General features: G+C 50.1%; 2 protein-coding genes across 4 annotated transcripts in view; both read left to right on the top strand.

The window, feature by feature from the left end:
• Window positions 1-7,855, top strand: part of LOC142592742 (ATP-binding cassette sub-family C member 4-like) — a 98,446-nt gene extending 90,591 nt beyond the window's left edge. The window contains exon 27 of the mRNA XM_075704359.1: window positions 6,275-7,855. Coding sequence (XP_075560474.1) covers window positions 6,275-6,506 — 232 coding nt within the window. The 3' untranslated portion in view covers window positions 6,507-7,855. The remainder of the gene's footprint in view (window positions 1-6,274) is intronic.
• A 4,878-nt stretch (window positions 7,856-12,733) lies between these two features.
• Window positions 12,734-15,406, top strand: part of LOC142558031 (uncharacterized) — a 29,681-nt gene continuing 27,008 nt past the window's right edge. The window contains exons 1-2 of one of the 3 annotated variants that reach the window (XM_075670199.1): window positions 12,734-12,940; window positions 13,962-14,184. In XM_075670199.1, the coding sequence (XP_075526314.1) occupies window positions 12,938-12,940; window positions 13,962-14,184 (226 nt within the window). In that variant the 5' untranslated portion in view covers window positions 12,734-12,937. The other 2 variants (XM_075670198.1, XM_075670200.1) reach the window with 2 other exon arrangements.

Consider the following 15,406-nt stretch of genomic DNA (forward strand, 5'->3'; position numbering starts at 1 on the left):
CTGCGGTAGTCGACGCAAGGACGAGGTTCCTTGCCCGGTACCTCAACTAAAATCAAAGGGGAGGTATAATCACTGTCACCTGCCTCAATAACACCGAGCTGTAGCATTTTCTTTACCTCAGCCTCCATAATATCGCTCTGGCGGGGTGACACCCGATATGCCTTGGATTGTACTGGCTCTGGGGAGGTAAGTTCTATATCATGAGTAAGGACAGAAGTCCTACCAGGCCTTTCAGAGAACAGACCTTGAAACTCTTGTAAGAGCTGGTGTAGTTCGGTTTTCTGCTCAGGCGACAGCGATGCTCCACTGACTAAGTCACTAATGACCTGATCGGTGTCTTTTCTGTTCGTCACTGAGTTTAGTCCCGGAAGCTCGACCGGAAGCTCTTCAGGAACGTTTACCATCATGCACACTACTGCTTCCCTTTGTCTATAAGGTTTGAGCAGATTACAGTGGTAAACTTGCTGTGCTTTCCGCTTTCCTGGCAGACTCACCACGTAGTTAACGTCCGACAGTTTCTGAACAATTCGTGCTGGGCCCTCCCACTGCACGTCTAGTTTGTTGTTTAGCGATGTGCGCAATATCATGACCTCATCGCCCACCTCAAAACGACGGGCCCTGGCGGTCCGATCATAATAAACCTTGGCCCTCTGCTGGGCCTTTGCCATTGCTTCACCTGACAACTCCTGTGCCCTTCTTAAGCGTTCGAGGAGCTTAAGCATGTACTCCACCACGACTGGGTCGTCGCCCCTGCCTTCCCACGATTCTCGAAGCATGCGAAGCGGAGACCGAAGCGAGCGACCGTACACCAGCTCAGCTGGCGAAAACCCCGTAGCCGCATGCGGCGCGGTCCGTAATGCAAACATCACCCCAGGCAGACACAGCTCCCAGTCAGTTTGATGTTTAAAACATAATGCTCTCAACACGCGCTTCATGACGGAGTGGAGCTTCTCAATGGAATTCGACTGTGGGTGGTACACTGAGCTGTGTAACAGCTTTACCCCACACCTTTCGAGAAAAGTTGTCGTCAAAGCGCTAGTAAACACTGTGCCCTGATCCGATTGGATTTCCGCAGGAAAACCAACTCGCGCAAATATGGACAGTAGTGCATTGACTATCTCAACTGAGCTGAGTTCTTTAAGCGGCACTGCTTCAGGGAACTTTGTCGCTGGGCAGATCACAGTCAAAATGTGTGTGTACCCCGTGGCTGTTACCGGCAGAGGTCCCACTGTATCAATAACGAGCCGTCTAAAAGGCTCCGTAATGATAGGTACCAATCTCAACGGCGCCCTTGATTTGTCCCCTGGTTTGCCCACCCGCTGACAGGTGTCACATGTCCTCACGAAATGGTCCGTGTCCCGAAAACACCCTGGCCAATAGTACTCTTGCAAGAGACGGTCCTTAGTTTTCTTAACTCCTAGGTGTCCGGACCACGAACCCCCGTGCGACAAGCGCAACAGATCCTGACGATAGCATTGAGGCACGATCAGCTGATCGAACTCCACTCCTCTGCGATCTAGATACTTCCGGTACAGGACTCCACCTCTTTCCACAATACGAGCATTTTTCTTGGCGATACCTTCCTTGACAATGCAGCGTACGTTTTCTAGGCTGCCATCCTTTTTTTGCTCGGCTATCAAAGCCGACCAGCTGACTTTTAGCAACCTATTAAGTCCGTCTGACGTAGGCGCGATGAGCAAATCTGCAGATAGCTCTTCTAACTTTCCCGCATCGGGAATTTCCTCTCCAGTATCTGGTGCCTTTAACGTTACAGACTCAATTTTATTCAGTTCGGGCGTGCTCTGAATATCGGCTTGCTGCGCCTCTGACCCTTTTTCATTGTTTGATAACGTCGGCCCCGCAACTACCGCCTTTGCAGCGAGCTCCCGAACCTTCGATCTGGTTAAGGCCTGAACGCTAGCCTCACCAAACAAAAGCCCCTTCTCGCGCAGGAGGTGATCGGACCTGTTTGAAAATAGGTACGGGTACTGGGGGGGCAGCATAGATGACACTGCGGCCTCCGTCTCAAGCGCTCCGAATGGTCCTTCAATAAGCACTTTTGCTACCGGCAGACACACGCTATGAGCTTCCACGGCTTGCTTGATCCATGCGCACTTGCCCGTGAACATATGGGGTTCTACGTAAGAGGGGTGAACTACATCCATCGTAGCTGCGGAATCGTGAAGCACTCGGCACTCTTTCCCGTTCACGAGGAGGTCTCGCATGTAAGGCTCGAGAAGCTTCATGTTCTCGTCAGTGCTGCATAATGACAAAAACACAACTTTTGTTTTTGTTTCCGGACACTGCGCCGAAAAGTGACCCGGCTTCTGGCACGTATAACACACGCGCGCTTGCCTCGTCTCGAACCGCTTTCTGCGTTCGGCTTCGGCTGCCGCCGTCTCTTTACGTTTGGTCGGACTGCTTTCACTCGCATCCTCACTACGCGTGTCCCCCTTTAATCTCATGGGCGTGAACCTCGGCCTCTCAAACTTCGAGCCAAATACACCCTTTTGACCGTCCTTAGCCCCGCGAGCCCGACGCGTCACAAACTCCTCGGCTAGCTCAGCGGCTTTAGCCACCGTACAAACGTCTGGCCTATCCAAGACCCAGTACCGCACGTTCTCAGGTAACCGACTATAAAACTGTTCTAGCCCGAAACACTGCAGAACTTTATCGTGGTCACCGAACGCTTTCTCTTCTTTGAGCCACTCCTGCATGTTTGACATAAGCTTGTAGGCAAACTCTGTATATGACTCACTCTTGCCTTTCTCACTTTCCCGAAACTTCCGACGGAACGCCTCTGCTGACAGCCTGTACTTTTTTAGCAGACTCGATTTCACTTTGTCGAAATCCTCTGCCTCCTCTCTATCCAAGCGAGCGACTACGTCGGCCGCCTCGCCGGGTAACAAAGTGAGCAAGCGCTGTGGCCACGTTTCCCGAGAGAACCCCTGCTTCTCGCACGTTCGCTCAAAGTTAACCAGGAACAAACCAATGTCCTCTCCAAGCTTAAACGGCCGCATCAGGTCAGTCATTTTGAACAATACGCGTTCTCCTGCACCGTGTGCCCGACTTCCATTACGAGCGCGTTCCATCTCTACCTCAAGACGCTTCATTTCCAAAGCGTGTTGACGGTCGCGCTCTTGTTGCTCTCGCTCTTTCTGTTCTTTAATTTCGCGCTCCTGTCTTTTTGACCTCTCCTCAATAGTCTCAAGGCATTCCGACAGCTCGTCATCCTCAGCCTCTAACTCAAGAATAGCCTTTAGCAGTTCTGGTTTTCTGAGTTTGTCTGAGACATCCAGACCCAACTCTCTTGCAAGCTCCAGCAATTTCGGTTTGCGCAACGACTTCAAATCCATGGCTGCTCTGAATGCTGCTTTCTCTACTGCCTATTATTGTCTTGCCGCAAACTAACCCGGCAGCAACGACAACCACAACTACCAGCTCTGTTTCTGACACTAACAAAAGCCTGGCAAAGCTCAGAAGAAGAAAGTCCCGAACTCACCAAACCTCGTAGCCAAGAATTCAGCGCAGTCGTTCCGCTGCAGGCAACCAGTCATCACACAGGGCTCGTTGCACTGCTCCCGGATGGTCGTTGAGCTGCTCAGCATACAGTCAACTGCATCTCTTCGCTGCTGGCCTCCGTTGTCGCGATCTCACCGCTGGCAGACAGTTGTTGTAATCGCACCGCTGGCGCGAGTTGTTGGGAACTCGGCGCTGACGCCCGTTGTTGCACCTGGGTCGCAAGCCCCAAGGGTAGCGTTGGCCTGGCGGCCTGGGGTACAACTGGAAGCATCCGAAGGTCCCGGCAAAGCATGAGTCGACTGGTAACAACAAAACAACTTGTTTATTCTAACATCGCAAAGAGTTGGCGGTCATGTTGACCGAAGTAGAGAGACGGGAGTGCACTTTACTCAACAGAAGAAATCGGAGCCCTCTTGGCGTCCGGGGGCAGCTGCTTTTATACTCTCGCAGTTGAGGGCAAGAAGGAACCCCTCTATAGACGAGCACGTGACTGTGCCGCTCGGGCACAATGGGATAAGGTGGCGCAGCGTCGTGTCGGCGCCACTCGGGCACAATGGGAAGAGAAGGTGGAGCAGCCGTCGTGTCGGCGCCGCTCGGACCCCCTCGCTTCACAGTTGTTGGGAGCTCCTCTCCCCGGCTGCCGCGCTTCGACAAGCGTGGGCACCAATATGCACATACACTCACACACGCACATGAAGACACGTGGCATTGGAACATGTCTGGACGCGCTTGGCAGGGAGGCGTAGCGGCGGCGCCGAACGGGCCAAAATGTCTGCCGCTTTGAACGAAGCCCTGGCGTCTGTTGTATCCTCGCCGGCTTTACCGCGCGTCGTAGGCGAAACGTAACACGCCCTTGTCAAGCCGTCATCGTCGGACAGTCGCTATTGTGCATGCGAATTGTCAGACAATCGTCGTCATACCAACGTCGCCACGCAGGTTTCATAGTCCAGTCATCGTTACGCCATTGTCATCGTGCACTTGTCATCATCTCATTGTACTCACGCCATTGTCACGTCATCGTCGTCATACGGTCGTCGTCTTGCATTCGTTGTTGTACCTTCGTCGTAATGCTGTCGTTGTCATTACATCGTCGTCATTTTAACTTCGACGTTCGACTGTCGTCATGCCGTCGACCTGTGTCATTGTCCTCAAACCATTGTCATCATGACACCGTCGTCGCGCTGTCGTTTCATCATCATCATCACTTCAGTGGCGTCATGCCTTTGTTGTCATGGCACCTTCATCGATCTATCGACGTCATTCCTTGCTCGTCATTCTATCGTAATCATGCTGTCGCCATTCAGACGTGATTATATACTGCCGTTGTCACGCTTGCGTCGTCGTCAGACAGACGCTATCATGCATCCGTTGTCCTACCGTCATCGTCATGCCACCGTGATCCTGCCATCTTCGCAATTCCTACATCCTTCATCCGGTTGTCGTCGTACTGTCGTCGCACACCATCATCGTCGTACAGTCATCATCATCTCATTGTCCTCATACAGTCGTTGTCACGCTCTTGTCGTTACACCGCCTCGTTGAATTAAGAATCAACATCTGATTGTCTTCGTGTAGTCGTCGTCGCTTTACCTCCTTTGTCGTCCCATCGATATCATTCCTTCCTAATCATTCCATCGTCACTGCGTCGGCGTCATACAGTCGTCGTCGTGTCGCCATGTTCATGAGTGACCTTGGCAAGCACTCGAGTGTCACAGCAAAGTGGGACCATATCTGAGTATATGGTCACATATTCGAAGCAACGAAAGTCTAAGGATTACTACCACTATACACGTATTAAATAAACGTCATTTCAGGTATACGGTATATCGTTACATTTGTCGAATGATATTCGCATTACCGTCGACAGTAATCGTGAGGCGAGTTCTGACGTATTTTTTATTTTTACAACCGGCTAGAACCTCAGCCCCGGTGCGTGCGCAAATGTGACGTCACGGATACCAATGCATTTTGTCGTAAACAGGCAATGTCTGCAGAGGAGGCTAGGTTGGTAGGTTTAGTATTAAATCCCTTTACACAGCAATGCGATCCGTACTTGCAGATACGCAAACACCTATACAGCCTGAATTGAAGCTGGGAAAGCAAGTGACATAAGAGCGAGCTGCTTCGAGATGTTTGAGGCGGTTAGGTTCTACCAGTCTTTCGTGTACGCGTCATTTCTGGCTCACCAAACTACCTCTCACGGCAATATTAGCAGTTTTGTTATTACGAAAGAGTAAGTCATTACGGCAGCTCAACTTAATGCCCGTGTTTATTATCCCTCTACCTGTTCTAACATGTTTCCGTGCCCGCGGTTAAGGCGCATTCACTGAGAGCGCCCTACCACCCTCCCTCCGTCTTCATTCTCTTTACCTTACGTGCTTTGTAAGTATGAAGCAGTCAATATGTAGACAGCGTCTCGGATCAAAAACAACTGCACCGCAAAGTGTGCGAAGTGAGTCTTCTATGATGTCACAGCTTGTGAGACTTCTATTGCGTTAACTGGCAATTCTAAATCTGAGTGAAGCGACCCGCTAAAATTAATGACATTTTGCTCGTTAAAATACTTACCACTTGAAGTTTCCATACCGAGCCCTATACTTTGCCTGATCACCCTTTTCCTGTGCCCTCTTCCTCAAATAAGCAAGCCTCGATTCACCATTCAAACGCATTGTTCTGATCCGATCCGTTCGTTCTTCGGAAACCAAACAGGGCCATTACGCGTCTTCCCTTCCCGTCTCGCTTTCCGTTCCAGAATCCTGGTGATGGCGGGCGGCGAGGTGGCCGAGTTCGGTCCCACCAAGGCGCTGCTGGAAGATCCGGCCTCGCTCTTCCACGGCATCGCCAGGGACGCCGGCGCCATACCACCGAACGGCGTCACCAACGCCGTCACCAACGCCGTCGCCGCCGAGCCCGCCGTCTCGGTGCCGCGACCGCGTTCCAGTTTCGTCGCGGCGCGCATCCTGAGCAGTGTACCGCAGGCCTGACGGCCGCAGCCGTGCACCGACTGCCACGTTTTTTTTTACTTTTGTTTTTTTTTCTCGGAGGGTGCCGGCGAAGGTGTGCGTTAGGGGTGTGCGAATATTTGGGAAAAAGAAATATCGAATAAGGAATCGAACGGTGTCGTATTTCGCGATTCGGTATACGCCGCAGCGTATTAAGAGTTGGGGTGTACGTCAGAGAACCCGGGTGCTCAAAGTTAATCCGGAGACACCTACAGTGCACGGCGTCTCCAATAGACCCGGCGTTATTTCGGCACTTTAAACCTTATAAATGTGTAGCGGCAGCGCATCGGTGTGACTTGGGGACGAGAGAGCGTCTGCGTCGAGCCGAGGGCGCTGCCGCTATACAATTCACCTGATTCAGTCTGTGAGTCAGCATTTCAAAAAAAAAAAGAAAGGAATAGTTTTAGAGCAGTTTATACGCCCAAACGTACGCTGTAAAACGTAAAACTGAAGCCAAATCGCGACAAATTTAGTCCCGGCTGCCATAGCAAATCTTGGACACGAGAAGTTGCGTCGTGGAGCGAATTACGCTATCCATTGCTCAGGGAACCCTTGGGGGTTCCCTTCTAATTGCACGACCGTTTTTAATCGCCGAAGGGTCCTGGGTGTGAAAAGAAATTGCTTAGTTAATCCAACTGCCCCAACCCCTTCCTAAGTAAATTTCATTCAGTAATGCTATATTTACGTGTAGTTTATCGAAAAACAGAGCGTGTCAAAATTAAAAAGAAAGCAGTCCTTCATAACGTGCAACGCTATCGTAAAAACTTGCTAACGTTGTGAGTACTCTACGGTACGAACACCGTTTTGGATTAATTGTGAAAACGCCGGTTTTTCTCGTTCAAAAATTATTCGACATTCCATTCACGTTCGCTTAATCCTCGCGCTATTCGATCCGTATTCCATTCGACCGGAAAAATTACTATGCGTGCCACCCCTAGCGTACATGGAATCGCTTCGACGTGCCCTGCCTCTAAATTTAACGATATGGACGCAATTAAGCAGGATTGTCGGCTGTGGTCTCGGTGCTGGCCAGAGTGTGAAATCGTCGTCCAGGAGCCAAATTTTGAGGCGGACGGTGAATGACCTGCCGGTCTGTCAGACATCGCTAGAATCCCACGATGCCTGCGGCCGCGGCCGCATGTAGCATGGCGATGCTTTGCGACGCAAAGCGGCGCTCATGTTTCAATAAGCCTGAAGGAAGTGCCGATGTCTTGATGGTTGGCACGTGGAAAGCGTGCCCATTGCAGAAGACGATCCGGATTAGTGCACTGAGTGATGGATGAAATGCATAATAAAAAAAAAAGCTCGTGCGTTGAAGTCACTCTCTGCTGTGGACAAATGTCAAAACTAAACGTTTAATTATTTATTTGCAAATACTGGTCAGCTCCATCAGGGACAGCAACGTGAAGGGCATCTTCGTAGGATAACCAATGCATACAGGCAACATGCTAAATGTGAAACAAAAATGAAATGCGATAAGTAAAATGTACGCAATATAAAAGTTGCACAAGCCACACGAGTATAAATTAAACAGTTTGCTTCCTCCGAACATACACTCCCAATGCCACATCCAGCCCCTACCCTGAAACTTGCGCCCCGAATTTCACGTCAAACGCCGCGAACTTCGAGCCAAGGCGCTACGACGCAGCTATGGACAGGCTGAAGGAGTCTACTATGTGGACGCCGCAGCCTGCACCACTAGACGACGTTATGCTCTAGCGGTCGTATACAACCAGGGCAACACTGTTTGTTCAGCACCAGTAAAGACCACCTCGGTGGGCGACGCGGAAGAGGCCGCCATTGCACTGGCATCGCGGCTACCCGATTGCGACGTCATCATTAGTGACTCTAAGACTGCTATCCGGAACTTCAGTAACGGCGACATTAACAACCTCGCGCACTCTCTACTTGTCGCTCAACCGCCAGAAAAAGACATCGTTCTCGTCGGGACTCCAGCACGTCAAGGACTCCACGGCAACGAAATGGTTCATGCCGCTGCTCGAGTATTCACGGACCGAGTGGCCGCAAATATGGGTCTAACTGTGGAACCCATGACTCCCAACAACACGCCAATAAAGACACACTCGTGACATTCCATGAAAGTTACACGCATTACAGACGCCAACGCCTAACGTATCCACCTCTCTCTGTGCCTAGAACGCACCATGGAGAGAGAAATACTGTGGCGCCAACTAGAAACTCGCATTGTTCTTACCCCGCGCACTTTGCACTTATTCATTCCCGCCACATACCCGACACCCAAGTGTCGCTTTTGCCTCGTACCGATAGCGTATCTCTCCCATATCATGTGGCAATGCCCCATCAAAGCCCCCTCATGCGCCTGAAGAACTACGATTGGTTGACACGCCATCATTTGCTGGCGATCGGCAGTTGATCTATAACACGACACTGAGCTGAAACAACTTGAATGAAGCCAGTGGTAGTAAGCGAAAGGCAAGGTAGAAAATCAAAGAAAAGGCTATGTCTTTCCCCTACACCACTAGCAGGTTTACATCCGTAGCATGCTGTGACCATATGACGCCCTCGAACAATTACTTAGCTCAAACCGCTGAGAATGAGATTTGTGTTTTTTTTTCTACTTTCATGGTACAAGTAAAAGGTACAAGTATAAGAAGCAAATGTATCGTTAGCAATAAAACTAGACACGAGTTGGCAGCCAAGGGCTGTTCTCGTCGCATCGCTTTGTATGGTGCGCTTTTCATTTACGCTTTAACATTTCTTCCCACTTAAACGCTGCGGAAGACCGCTAAATTTAATGGGAAGACGGCTACGTTGCCATCACTTCTGGTATCAGCGGGAGCCTGTAAAATGTTCACTGTCCACTCAACTCGCGTCCACTTGCTTCAGTAGTTCAGCATATTCCCAGCTTCTCACCGCTGCTGGATGGAGCATCTCGCTGTTCCGTTTGAAACTGTGCAGGCTCCATGCCGGACGAGGTCGCAGCGTATCATCTGCCCTTGTGGACGGGAAGAGGTGCCATACGATTGCTTGTAAATGTAGAAGGATAAAACGTAATATATGGCGACGCAAGAACTTCTGAAGCCACACGCACGAACGTTATAGACAAATTCATCCATTGCCAACCACTCCGGTGGCATGTGAGAGATCTCAGCGCCACAGTTTTCTATAGAACCCCTGTTGCACCCGAAATTCCCGATGAAATTTGTCAGGAGGGAAAGGAAAACGTGAAATTGAATACTTTCGAAGAACAATAACCCTCTGCAATCACCGATATATTGAAGCATTTCGCCAACGCCTTGACGTCATCAAAGCGAGCGAACGTAATCTGCTGTCGCGACTGTACAAGTGTTCCTGTTGGACTCCAGTGTATTTGCCACCACGCTCTTAGATTTGATTTAACTACCGAGGTCACGTGAGACATTACAAGCCCAGATTTGAGCGTGCTCGTAAAGCTGCCAAAACTATTTTTTTTTTTGTAAGCAGGCGAGCCCTATAGACATCTCCTAACGTCTCCTAACTACGGTCTGAAGGGCGTACACCTTCCCGCAATATTTACTAAAGGGAACTCTACCACAGCAAGCGTTAAGCAGCAACGGGAGTGATTGACAGTCATTGAACTTGTTTAATCTTTGTGCGCGTGAGTGGAGACGTTCCTGTGGTGCTATTCATTACGCTTTGTCTTTCTAAATTTTCAAGCAATCGTATAGCTTCATTCCGAAAGACAGCCAGGCAATAGGATTACGTGCATATGCATAGTCATTGCGAATCGTTGCATATATAACGCAATAATGCATTGAAAAATGGTCATCTGCAAAATTACAAAGCCGTCTGACTCGAAAGGGACGAAGTTTGGGCAAACTCACGCAAGAAATAGAGTCTAACAGTGATTATTAATTGTTTTCGGTCTTTCACCGGCTTTTAATACAAAAAGAAAATATTTCAGAAGAACTGATAGTTGGGCGAGTTGGTACGAATTCATAGTAAAATATTTAGCGAGGACAATTGACAAGGACACAGTGAAGGGTGACACACGAGCGCTCGTGTGTCCCCCTTCACTGTGTCCTTGTCAATTGTCCTCGCTAAATATTTTACTACGAAGAAAATATTTCTTCAAGCACCGCTTTGTAAAGTCGGTTTGAATTCAAGTGCTAAAATATTGCTCTCTTTCGGGGTCTTGGTATTGGGTTCCAGTCACTGCAGGGACGTGAGTGACGCAGCGAGTTATTTCATTCATGGAACGAAACGTACACCAGGTTTATTCATACTTTGTTTACTACACCTACTATACTTAGTCTAAATGCCTTCTGTTCTAAATTGTGGAATGAATCTTTGCTCTCTTTCTTTGAATTTAATCGCCCATTCATCTGATCTCCCTTCTCAATTACACAAGAATATTCTATTCCCAGTTTTACCTTTTTCAGGTTCTTTTTCTTAGGTTAACGTACAACACCCCCCCCCCCCCCTTACTGGGCCATCTCTCATTGCGTGCCGTGTTTTAAAGGCTCATAGTCCTCATCATCATGCACTATCCATCATTCCCGTGTTTCCTGGACCGCCATTAATCGCAGCTCCCGTATATATATACAGCTTAACAAGACGCGTTGTTGAGCGAGTTGGTTCATGATACGATATAAAATAATAGAGCACAAAGAAACACGCTAGCTAGCCAGGCAGGGAACAGCAGAAGCGCTCGCAAACAAACGATGCACGTAAGGAGCGACTAAAAAAAAATCTACGCCATTCTGCCCGGCGAAGGCGGGTGACCAGCGAAGCTGCAAACATCGCGGTAAAAAAAAAACTTGCGGTGAACACTTTATTTACATCACTCATTGTCACTTAGTAACGAAGGCCACAATGGCTTTGTGGTCGCGATGATATACGGTGATCGGCATAGTCGTAATTGCAAACACGTTCTTTGATAATGCCAAACCGATGCACCTCCGCAGCTGGGTGGTCGACTGGGCCGGATGGGTGGGGCATCGCAACGATGTGTATGCAGCACGAAACGCGTAAACCGCTCCCTTTTCGTTCCTGAGAAATCCACACTGAAGTCACAATAACAAAAGCGTCATCGCAACTAAGCCGCGCAAAGTGACTGACCGTGAACCTTGCGGGGCTGTGAACCATCGCATTGTTTGCTTGCTCACGGCGGTATGAGCCATTGCTTACGGAGGTACGAGTTATTGATAGTGACAGTTTTTGACATGAAGTTCTGGATGTTGTATGCGTGATTAGAAAGGATATAAGCACTGCTCGCTTCATTTTGCTGAGTGCTCGTAGCGTCTGCCTTACGGGGCTATGCGGCATTGCATCTTTTTCTTGCTTACGCGGGCGTGAGTCATTGACGATGATAATTTTTGTGTGCGGACACGAAAATTCTACGGTACCATAGCTCCGCTGTAAAAGACAGTTCGTGGTCAGCGCACATGCGCGAAAACATGCGCCAACAACGGTTATCAAATGCATGTGAGCAGCATAAATTGTCCTTTTACTTCCTAAAAAAATATGGGGCTTTACGCCCCTTTTACCTCCTGAAATGCATCAGTTGTTACACACGCAGCGCGGAAGCCCAGCGCCTATGGCGTTGCGCTGCTGAGATCGAGGTCGTCGGTTCGACCTCGGCCACCGCATTTCGATGGGGCGGAGACATGAAAAAAAAAAGAGAGAGAGAACGCTCCTGTACTTGGATTTTGGCAAGCGTTAAAAAAAGCCCACGTGGTCAATATTATTCCGCAGTGCCCTACTGCGCCGTGCCTCATAAGCATGCAGTTCATGTTATTGGCACTTAATACCCTGGAATTTTGTATTTTTTAATCAGTTGTTAGCGAGCCTTCGCGCGTTTTCCTCGTCTTCTCCGTCTCGTTTTGCGCGCTTCCTTAATTTGCCCTGTAGACGATACCGCCAGAGTCTCCCGAGTGAGCGAGTGCGAACTCTACTTAGGTCCTGAGGAGAAAGAATTCAATCATTCCGGCGGCTCCACCCAGGTCGGGGCCGGTAGACAGAGTCCTTCGGCGACGGCCCTCTGGACAGCCTTGAGCTGAGCGATGAGCTCTGTGCTTCCGAGCGCCGAGTCCCAGGAGGACTGGTCAGGAAAGTCCGTGCCCGCGTTGGCAGGGCACAGCCGGAGCATGTGTTCGAAGTTGTTGCATTCGTGGCCGCAGCGTGGGCATTCAGCAGAAAGGTCTGGATTGATCCTGCTTAGCGTCCTTGGTGTGATGTATGTTCGAGTCTGCAACTATCTGTAAGCGACTCTAACAGTTCTTGCACGAATCTTCATTTTACGGCCCGAAGAGAGAGGATAAAGACGAAGCACGTTCGGCGTCAAGCGAACGCGCTCGCGGAAGCACGTCGTCTCGTGCTCGCCCGCCGACGACGACGAAGCGCAGCGCGCGGTCCAGGGGCTGAGCTGGCCGGCAGGTCGTGGCGTTCCGATGGTGAGTGAACGTTCCCTCTGACAGCCGCGACTGGGAAATTCCCACTTGCGCTCTGAGCGCAAGACGCGTCGGGAGGGTCGTCGCGCCTTGCTGGCTTCCCCGCTGAAGCCGAGCGAGAGCCTACGGTTCTGCACGCCCGCCGCCCGCTGGTTCGGTAAGGCATCTCGGACTGCCTCGTCAGCGGTCACCGACATCGTCGCGTAGTGTTAACGGCGTTCTATAAGGAATAGACCAATTTCGCCGCGTTCAGAATGCACGCGCATCAGGTCCTTCGAGCTCTTTTCTAGTGCTTAGCGCAGGAACTCGAGACAAGAGGGACAGAAGACGAGAGACACGGCGCTTGCCGTGTCTCTCGAGTGCCTCCCCTTCTGTCCCTTTTCTGTCCCTCTTGTCTCGAGTTCCTGCGCTAAGCAGTAGAAACGATGTCGTACCAACAGAGCAGAAATTCGACCCGGGCCCTCCGAGTGCCAGGATGACAGCATTTCTCGCCGCTTCCTCGCTGTATATACTTGGGCTCAAGGCAACCTTGAGGGGAACGCTGAGGAGAATGCCACTGGCGGACTCTTTCGGAAAATTTCTGGGGGAAATTTAGTGGTGCGTGTCGTCAACCTCACTCCTATTGGAATCTTGTTTTACTATTATTACTAATCTAATCTCCCTGCATTTCGATCGATATAGCGGCGAGTCTTTGTCACGACACAGACAACACGCTGCTTACTAAAGCTGCCCTCCCCTGCCCCCCGGCCCGCGCTACTACCCAGATGCTTTGCGGCAGCGCTGGCGTAGTGAAAGTCGTCGTGAAATCGTCCTCGGCCGCGAGCCACACCCTCAACTGTAAGGCTTCCTTCCTCAGAAGCCCGTATGCACTTCCTCTGTATATAGCTTCGTGCACGATACTCTTAACGTGGACGGCGACGTTTCCCTTTCACACTTGTAAAACTCCGGGCTCTCGTCGTCAGCTGCGGATAAGTTTCGCGCCATCTTCGCTCATGCTCGAGCCTCGCCCGGCCCTTTGGCGCAGGCGGTGCCCATGCAGTACGGCCAGCAGGATGCGTACGCACAGCAGTCGCCGTACGGGCCCGGCGTCTACTCACCCGGCGGCACGTACGCGCCACAGGGACCGTACGTGGACCCGGCGTACGCGGCGCCTCCGCCGCAGCCCGCCATGTACGGACCGCAGCCGTACGCCACTGATGCCTACGGCCAGCCGGTCATGCCCGTTCCCTCCAGCGCGGCCTTGTCACGTGAGTGAGCGGATGCGCTACGCTACAGACGAGCGCTTGTGCACACTCTGGAAACGAGGGAAAATGTGTGCCCTTTGGCGCTTATCTATCGCACGCGGGCTGTTTGCAGTCTACAGAAAATAAAGTGGCGACTTGGCAGTAAATGCGAGAAATGCGTAAATTACGTTAGGATCCGTTAGGTTGCGGATACGTAATTTAGACCGCGCTCACCTAACTGCAAGGTGTTCAGGAGCTCATTCAACGGACATCTTGCCTCTTCGTCAGTCTCTCTCTCTCGATATATATATATATATATATGTGTGTGTGTGTGTGTGTGTGTGTGTGTGTGTGTGTGTGTGTGTGCGTGCTCAATATATATATATATATATATATATATATATATATATATATATATATATATATATATATATATATATATATATATATATATATATATATATATATATATATATATATATTAGCTTGCGTGCCTGTCCTTTCACGCTGTGGGCCGGGTGCTTTCAAGTCACGAATGTCATGCAGGCGTCTGCGTGACAAAGCGTTCATGGTGGAAAAGGCGCGAGCGCTGATAGCCCGGTATTTGAGTGTATCTCGTGCCAAAACAACAATCGACATCCGCCATTGCTTGAGTTTCCTTTCTTCCAAACTCTGCGCTCGCTGCTTTCCCACCAAGAACGCTTTGTCACGCTGATGCGCGCATGCCATTCGTGACCTGAGAGCACCGCGGGGCCACAGCGTGAAAGGACAGGCGCGCAAGATAGACTATCATTCCTTGGGGACAAGGCGAGCCCCAAATTGTGCAAAGTTCTCTGGACAGCACTTCTTTAGCGTCGCCCGCCCAGTACGTTCAGGTCACCAACGGCATCCTCGCATCACCTGACGTGGCATTCTTGACATGAGACATGGGAAAAGTGTAGCACGCACAAAGAACGAAAGGCACAGATACCTTATAAACAAGTGCTGGCTCGCCAACTCGCGTTATTTCTGGAAAAACTTGTAGTTACAGGGTGTTTTATTTTATCGTTAATAGAATATTCGTAAATCACTCGTGCCATTTAGCAAAATTCAACTTGTTGAGCTATAGATTACTCTCAGAGGCAGACATTATTTGCACAAAAAGTTAAAGTGAATGTCTGACTAATTAACAAAGCTTTCCTACTTAAATTCTAATCTAAATATTTTGCGCCACATATTGCTGTTCACGAAATGTAGCCGGTGACTT

The sequence above is a fragment of the Dermacentor variabilis genome, chromosome 9 (assembly GCF_050947875.1).
Source record: "Dermacentor variabilis isolate Ectoservices chromosome 9, ASM5094787v1, whole genome shotgun sequence".
Lineage (NCBI taxonomy): Eukaryota > Metazoa > Arthropoda > Arachnida > Ixodida > Ixodidae > Dermacentor > Dermacentor variabilis.